The sequence below is a fragment of the Buceros rhinoceros genome, unplaced genomic scaffold (assembly GCF_000710305.1).
Source record: "Buceros rhinoceros silvestris isolate BGI_N320 unplaced genomic scaffold, ASM71030v1 scaffold17121, whole genome shotgun sequence".
NCBI lineage: Eukaryota > Metazoa > Chordata > Aves > Bucerotiformes > Bucerotidae > Buceros > Buceros rhinoceros.
In genome coordinates this window covers 1-8,595 of record NW_010393847.1, presented here as the reverse complement: position 1 = coordinate 8,595, position 8,595 = coordinate 1, and the positions used below count along the sequence as shown (strand labels likewise).

At 44.7% G+C, this 8,595-nt stretch overlaps 1 protein-coding gene across 1 annotated transcript in view; it reads left to right on the top strand.

Moving 5' to 3' along the window:
- Positions 1-8,573, top strand: part of LOC104501254 (unconventional myosin-VIIa-like) — a gene marked incomplete at its 3' end in the record, with an annotated part of 17,475 nt that extends 8,902 nt beyond the window's left edge. The window contains exons 10-19 of the mRNA XM_010145034.1: positions 200-319; positions 545-687; positions 1,949-2,159; positions 2,758-2,893; positions 3,123-3,283; positions 4,335-4,373; positions 6,129-6,266; positions 7,196-7,348; positions 7,809-7,907; positions 8,479-8,573. Coding sequence (XP_010143336.1) covers positions 200-319; positions 545-687; positions 1,949-2,159; positions 2,758-2,893; positions 3,123-3,283; positions 4,335-4,373; positions 6,129-6,266; positions 7,196-7,348; positions 7,809-7,907; positions 8,479-8,573 — 1,295 coding nt within the window. The remainder of the gene's footprint in view (positions 1-199; positions 320-544; positions 688-1,948; positions 2,160-2,757; positions 2,894-3,122; positions 3,284-4,334; positions 4,374-6,128; positions 6,267-7,195; positions 7,349-7,808; positions 7,908-8,478) is intronic.
- Positions 8,574-8,595: the final 22 nt, after the last annotated feature.

Sequence of the window (8,595 nt, the reverse complement as noted above, 5' to 3'; positions counted from 1 at the left end):
GACATGGACCCACATATAATGGGCATGCCCCCTTCTCCCTGCTGACTCTCAAATGATGCAGCTGCAGATGTCTCTCTGAGCAGGCTGCCAGTGAATGCTGCTGGACAGGCAGTTTGTCATGGCCCTCTTCCTGAGACAGACTTTGCTGAATCTCCTTTATCCACCTAGAATGACCAGGTTGCCATGACTGTTCCTCCAGGTGGACGCCAGTGAACTCCAGAACAGCCTCACAAACAGCTCCATCATTGTCCGAGGAGAAAGTGTATCCAGACCTCTCAACGTAGTTCAAGCTGCAGATGGGAGGGATGCCTTTGTGAAGGTACTGGTGCTTACATCTTCTCTGTTCAAAGATTGGAGGTGCTTTCAGAGCTGTCTGTCTTCCTGGTTGAGGAGCCTTATGTGGCAAGTATTCACCCCGAGGGCTCCAGTCCCTCAAAGTTTTCAGGCATAGTTTGACAACCTTGTAGCAGCACAATAGCAAGCTGTAAGCTCTGTCCAAAGACTGTAATGATGGGCTCTAATTCCTCTTTAATTTTTTTCTCAGGGTATATATGGACGAATTTTCCTGTGGATAGTGAACAAGATCAACTCAGCCATTTTCAGCCCAACTTCTCGGAATCCTAAAGACAGACGTCGGTCCATTGGACTGTTGGACATTTTTGGCTTTGAAAACTTCAGCAACAACAGGTAGGAGGCTCTAGATTCATGTCCACTGAGAAGCTGAAAAGCAGCTGATGTAAAGGGAAAGGATGAAAAAACAAACAAGACAGATGGTCTTTCATCATAATCCTGATTCTCAGAAAAGCAGTGGCATTTCCGTCACTAAATTTTCCCAATGATGATCATACACAGATTCCACTTTTCTTCAGTCTTGGTCGTATTTCTGCATCCTTCCCCAACCTTCACTTTGGTGCAGCCATTGAACATGTCTATTCCAAAACCTCAGGGGTTTTGTCAGAGGAGGTGGCTACGAAGCTGCTATGAGCAGGCAGTCACTGTGTGAGGATGTAGCATGTCCCCACATCTCTGTAGCAAACTTTCTTGTTCCAGAGCATTTTTACACTGTCTCTTGCGATACATTTTGCCTATAGTACAAAGGAGATCATGCGGTGTTTCCCATTTCAGCTCGTGCTTCTAGTGTTCTCCTGTCCCTTTCTTGAGGCAGCTTCATTTCTCTACTCTTAAGGACAGGTCAGCTAAACACCTGGTCAGTGTACCATTGCCCCACTGCTACCTCTCCTACTGGTGATTCCCATCCCCAAGGACCTTTTCTGCCTTTCTCTACGGGGGCAGCTATTCTCTCATCATCAGTACTCCACAAAACATCAGCACATATTCTGCAGTCTTCCAATCCTTTTCAACTGATGCATCTGGCTTGCTTTCAACATGATGATGTTCCTCATTGACTTTTGGAACATGGTCTAGGATATGTCCAGCGCATCTTCCATCTTCTGCGCTCTCTCCTGTTATTTTATGCTATTCCCAAAGGCTCCAATGCACATGGGGCATCACTGTGGTGAGCACCCCACAGCCGCACAGTGTGCCACAGAAATTGCCAGGTAATGAAACTCAAGCACAGCATTAAAGATTAACTAACAAAAGAAGTGGCAGGGGCAGTGCAAGTAAAAGCACGTCACACAATCACACAGTCAAGCTATTTTCAGTTATATGTTCCTCTTTATCTCTAGATTCTGGAAACACATACAAGATCTTTCCTTGCTTACTCAACAACACTGAATCATCAGTTGGCTCATTTCTCTATCATAGCAGAAGATACAACCCTTATATTGCTAAGATTGATGACATGCGGTGGTGGTGACCATTAGCACTGTGGAATATAGCAGTAGTGTATCTGGATATGTATTTAATACAGAGAATAAAGAAATACCATGGAGCAGTGCAGCTCCAGCTAAGGATGACCATGGGTTCCCATCTTGTCCTCCCCCAGCTTCGAGCAGCTCTGCATTAACATTGCAAATGAGCACCTTCAGCAGTTCTTCGTGCGCCACGTCTTCAAGCTGGAGCAAGAGGAATACCGTGCAGAGCACATTGCCTGGAATAACATTGACTTCACTGACAACAGCCAGACTCTGGAAGTCATCGCACTCAAGCCCATGAATATCATCTCCCTCATTGATGAAGAGAGCAAGTTCCCAAAGGTAAATTTCTGGTTTCACTCATAATGCCTGGTTTGGCACACAGCTCCCAGGTAATGCTTGCCTTTACACACAGAAAAGTGCAAAAGCGGCTTCCGGATACATTATAAAAGGCAATGTCTTCTCCCCACAGATGTTTCTTCTAAATTAGCTCATTATACAAATGCTTCACTCTCTGCTGGAACATGCTCTTCCTGGTACCTCGTTGTGGAAACTCTTAACAGCTGTTCCAGATGGAGAAGGAAAGAGTCAAGGTCATTTTACAAGGACTTCTTAGGAAATCTTTGAATTTGCATATTGTTTAGTATTGTTCTGCTGCTGGTCAGTGCTGCAGCTTTCTCCTTCTTCTCCTGGAAGACAGAAAGACTCTAAAATACCAGGCCTTACACTCTGGTGGTGTTTTCTGTCCTGATGCTTGAGAGGAAGGTCTGTGTAAAAGGGAAGACACTTCTGACACTACCTTCCTCCAAATCTACTACTCAAAGGGGCAGAATTTGAGCTTTTGTTATCAGTGAGCACCACTTCTATTTGTTCACTGAGCATAGGCCAGTGCTGGGGGGACTCTGCTTACCTGTCCTTTTTTGCCTGTATTTGTTTCTAGGGCACAGAAGCTACCATGCTTGTCAAAATCAATTCCCTCCATGGTAAAAGTAAAATCTACATCCCACCTAGGAGCGTCCATGACACCAAGTTTGGCATCAATCACTTTGCTGGAGTTGTCTTTTATGAATCAAAAGGTGAGCCTATCTCTGCTGGATACGGAGGGTTAAGAGAAGGGCATGTCCTGCCCTGGGTATGTGTGTCACGCCAGGGTAGTGTTGATCTGAAGTCACATCAGGAGATCAGGAGGATTACTCTAAACTAATCTGCAAGTTACTGTAAATGAAGTGGATTTTAACAAGGCAGAGTTGTGCTAGAGCCAGCAGGCTGCAGAGGCAACAAGCTGATTTTGTTTCCGTCCTATAGATTTCCTGGAGAAAAATCGGGACACACTGAGTGCTAACGTAATGCAAGTGGTTCATTCCTCCAAAAACAAATTCCTGAGAGAGATTTTCCAAGTGGAAACAACCCCACTTAGTCTGGGACGTGGGACCATCCGGCATCTTGGAGCTGACCAGGTCTACAAGGTTGGATTACTGGCACTGGGCTGCAGAAATGACTAATTTCTTCTCCCTTCCATAAGGCTCTGGCTGTTCTTGACCTCCTCTTCTTTTGCACTGTCTCTACAAACCCCTGTCCTTTTCATTCAACTCATTTCTGCAAAGGAGTCTGCAGGAAAAGTCAGGATCTGGTGTTCATGCTGTAAATAAGTGTAATGTCAGCCCTGTCTCCCAGGACTGCGTCCCTGGACATCTGTGTAGCCATGCTTGCAGGCTTTCACAGAGGCATGAGCCATGCTACTTCCCTACATGTTGTCAAGAGCCAGATGGGTTTGCTCTGTGCCTGCCTGGGCATCCATAGTGCATCCTCATTGCCAGGATGGAGTAGATTACTAGGAGGAAACTGTAGTTCCAAAGGTTCATTGGAAAGGAACAAGACACCAACCAGAGACCCTTCTGCAATGCCAATACCTGTCCAGAAGCCAGCAGCTAAACTGCTGCCATACTGCACTTGTGGCCAGTCTGCTGGGACCATAACACCAAGGGGTCTGGCTGAGCAACTGGCAGGTGGGTCTTGGCCTTTTTGTTCTTGCAGAGGGCTGACAGGTTAGCACAAAGGAGCAAATAGCTGTGCTGTCACAGAAAGATACTGTCTCCTTCTCCCAGTGACATCTGTAGACACAGTCTCACTTGCACTTACTGCTGCAACTTTAGCTTTCCCTGCTGGCCCAGAGGCTTTGTGACAAAGTTCATAATTATCAGAGAATCATCTGTGCCTAGTGGTGTTGGGCACTGTGCCTAGTGCGAATGAGGTTGTAGAGCACAGCAGACTGGAAACAGTGTGGGGCAGAGTTCAAGTTCTCTGCCCCACTGCAGCTTTCACCTACCTCGATTTCGGAGCATTTAATTACACAGTGTCATCATTGTGTGATGGTACTTTTGCTTCTAATGTTTGTGTCTTTGAGTTTTCTTTTCAGGGTACAGAACAAACAGTCAGCTTGCTATCTTACCTGTTATCTGTCTATTCTCCTGGCATTGCTTTCTGATCCTGTCCTCTCTTCCTCAGTCTTTACCCCAGTGTGGCTTTCTGCTGTCCAGAACATTTGGCCATGGACAGGTAAACATCCTGGGGGAGAAGAATGTCAGAACTGGTACAAGCAGCAACAGAGAACTGGCTTAGCATCTCTTAAATGCTGTTAATACTTTCAGATTAAATATCAGGTCTACATTGTTCTAATGCTCTAATTGTTTTTGTGTCTATAAATAAGGTTGCGTTATTTAAAAAACCCCATTTCCTTATGTTCAGAAAGTACAGCAGCGTGTCAAGAGAGGAGACAATAAATGTGGGCTACTACCAAATTCAAAATGCAAAGAAGCACCTGAAATAACCCTGTAAATTTCAAATAGGTTGGGCCAGGCCACACTGGGAAGCCTAAGAAGCAGGCTGCAGAAAAGAATAGTGAATTAAATGCCAGAAAAAACTTTGCTGTCCTGAGGATTCCCAGTTGCTCTCCTGGCACACCAGGGGAGAAAAGTCACCACCATCTCAACAACAAATTCAGCTTTAACAATGTTATATGTGTGAGATCATGTGGGCATGGGCTTCAGTGTTGTGTGGCCATCCCAGTGATCTACTGGTACAGTAGAAAGGCCTCTAAGATCTGGAAGTGCAAATTGTTCTTACCTCTTACACAGCTTAACCATGTATATCCTGTTACCGCATCCACTTCAAACGGGTGCTTACTGGCCCTGAGGTGCACCAGAGCTGTATGAGACATCCCCAGGAACTGTTTTCCAAGGCATGAGGGTTTGGTCGCTGGAGGGCAGCATCGCCCTGCAGCTAAAGCAGTAGGTGGCAACTTGAGTGTTAAAAAGGGAACTTTAAATCTAAAAACCAGCAGAATGAGGTACCGCAAAGACCATGGAAATAAGGGGAGCCACTGGACTTAAAATTATTTACTTGGGGAAAAAGAACCCAAAACCAAACCCCTCACAAACTAGCTGTACTGTCCGGCAATGATTAGCTCTATGTCTGCATGTGAAAGGCCACTGGAGTCCTTCTGTTACTTGGAATCTGCACTGTCGTCATCATAATGTAATGTGTCCTTAAAACATACCAGAAGATAAAAGCTTCGGCTTATTGTGATGATCTGTGTTAAAAACACGTAAGTGGATTGTGCTTGGAGAGAAGCTGGGGAAATCAGGAGATAACTGCAGCCACGCATAATCCCTCTGGGGTTACACTATTACAACTGGGAGCAAAATTCAACCCAGGAGCAGCGAAACATAAAGCACTTCATACGCAGCCATACATGGAGTAGCTTTTAAATTATCTCCCAGAAAAAGTCTGCCTTTTCACTGCCTACTGTAGTGTTAATGAGCAAGGTGATCAGACAGCCTAATCCCAAAGGAATGAGCTCTTCTGGATCCTTAGCATTCCTAGTTAGCTATGAGATGGCAGCAAAATGTCTGGCCTGGAGGCTATTATTGCTTTGGGAGTGGTTGTTTTTCACCAAGCTTTCAGGCATACACCCATGAATAATACCTTGGCACCCAGGCCCTCCAATGAACACAGCCGTGGTTGGAAGAAACAGGCCTATGTGGGCTCGTGTGAGTGGAATTGCTTCCACCACAGCCACCCCCACTGCTGCAACTTAGTGCCTAAGTAGGTGAAAGAGCTCAGTGGGGTTTCTTCACAAGAATAAACCCAAATTATTAAGAAGCAGATGGCTGATTTAGCTCCCACATAGGTAAATAATTATTTTTCTGGCAGTTATGTGATACTGTTATATTGTGCAAAAACACAGCGATTTATTAATTGGCCCTCTGCCAGTGAATGATGTAGCAGTCAGCATGTGCTTACTCTTCCCAGGGCCTGGATACCACCAAACGGCTCTCTACTCTGGGGGGACAGTTCAAGCAATCCCTGGAAAAACTAATGAAGATCCTTGAGCAGTGCCAGCCATACTTCATCCGCTGCATCAAGCCAAATGACTTCAAGAAACCAATGGTAATGTTTTAACAATGTCTTCAGTAAACTTTTTAATGAGAAAAAGCTGACAGTTGCTGTGTAGCATTTTGTATCTGTACTTCAGGCAAGAGGAACTGGAGTACAGGCTATTACTTCAAGGAAAAGAGTGGTAGGATACAGCACTGTGAATTTACAAAAACACCTCTGAAAAGCATCATAAAGTAATAGATAGGAAAAAAAGCACACAGGTGTATTCCTAAGAGGAGGTGTAAAAACCATTCCTGTAAAGATAAAGAGAAAACCAGAGAGTTTTCTAGCCCCTCAACAGGGGACAAACAAAAAATATTAGGATCAAACAATGATCATACTATGAAAGAGCCTGAGAGAGAATAGGAGGACTGCTTGTCTTTGAGAGGGGGGTGATATGGCTTAATTTGACACTAGAGAAGGAGTGAGTTTGTCATTAAGATGCATGGCTGGAACTCGGGAGATCATGACCCAGTTCTACAATAACACCTTGTATGGTGTTGGCCAAGTGCATTGCTAATTTTTAAAGTACTGCATGTGGCTTAGTGAGCCTACCTATAACCAGCATTACACATGTTGTGCTTTGCGTGGCTATGCCCAAAGGGCCTAAGTTGCTACTGCAGTTATTAACACCTGCAAAATTACATGAACAATTTATTGTTCATCTAACATTGCAGTTCTGGAACGGAAAACGGTTACTAAAGCCAGGCTGAAGTTAATGCTCTATTTCCACTGCTGATAAACACAAATTTGAAGACCTTTTGGGGTGACCTGTTATGCCTGTAATTAATTTAGTGCACTAAAGACGTAAGAAAAAAAAAGCATAGTAGGCCATTTTGCAGGCATTCTGAGGTTGGAGGTTAACAGATACGTGCTGAGAAATGTCACATATGTAGTTTCTTTCAGTGCAAAGTCTCCTCCTTATCTACTTTTCCTTACAGTTGTTTGACCGGGAGCTGTGTATCAGACAGCTGCGATATTCAGGGATGATGGAGACCATTCAGATCAGGAAAGCTGGCTACCCAGTTCGCTACAGCTTTGAGGAGTTCTTTGAGAGATACAGAGTTCTCCTGCCATGGTCTCTTCGAGAACAGGTGCGTAAGCAAAAATTTGGTTGAACGTTAATCTAGCTTTTCCTTACGAAGCTTTAGTCTTTCCCACAGTAGAAAGTTCTTGGATTATTGCTGGCACAGCTGAGAGAGCTGTCATCATAGGAACTGTCATCACTGTAGCTAAATACTTCCATGGACCTTAGCTGAGACAGTAGAAAGTGCTTTTAGATCCAGCTATCCTTGACCTGTTCCACACAGACATCTCAGGCAGGGTGGCATCCCCACTGCCCACAGATGTTTCTTTTCTGTAATCACACATTTCTGAGGTCTCTAATGTCTTTCCTGCACTTGAACTCTGGAATGTTTGGCCATGCAGTCATATTCCTCCTTTTCTTGACCATTTGAGCTTCACCCTTTGAAATGCAGAGCAATAGATCCTTACATAGTACATCTGCTGTGTTTCACAACCAAGTCCTAACACGATGGTGCTTTTGCACATCAGCTGAAGAATGATGCCCGACAGAGCTGTATCAGCATCTCGGAAGCAGTGCTGGGCAAGGATGAAAGCTGGCAAGCTGGAAAGACCAAGATTTTCCTTAAAGTAAGTAAAAAAGTTTATTGTCTCTTCTCTTGAAAAACTGGGCGCTTCACAGTATAGCTTGACCTACTTGTGCAAGAAGGATGACCCAGAAGGGCTGGCTTCTCTTATAAACTCTCTTTTAAATCTAATGCTGGACCTTTGTTCCTGGAGGCCAAGTAATTTAATGGACCCAGCTGGTGGAGGAGAGGCTGATGCTTGTTCCTCTGCTCCAGTGTTGCAGCTGAAACAGCACAATGCAATGTATTGTCAAGCCTTGAGTATAAAAAAAGAACTGGATACCAGCACACTGTAGCAGGGGATCTCCTTGCCTGTAGCATACTCCCAGGTAAAAACGGTCTTACTGCAGGCATGTGCTCTGCTTGTTTGTGGCTCTAGCCAGACCTGGTGTGGTCAGGTAGAGTGCACTCTTCATATACACTTTTCCTGCTGCAGTTCCATAAATGCACTTTATTCACTGTTTGCACTACATCATGCTGATTTGGGGCCTCTTTCAGACCATGTGTCCAGTCTTCAGAAGCTGTGGGGTTGTCTGCTCAGCTGGCATATCCATATCCACGCTTTCTTTTAACAGGATTATCACGATACAGTATTAGAGCTGCAACGCCAAAATGTACTCACTGATAAGGTTCTTCTTATCCAGAAGGTGATGAGAGGATTGAAGGACAGGTCAGTGATCTTACAGAAAGGG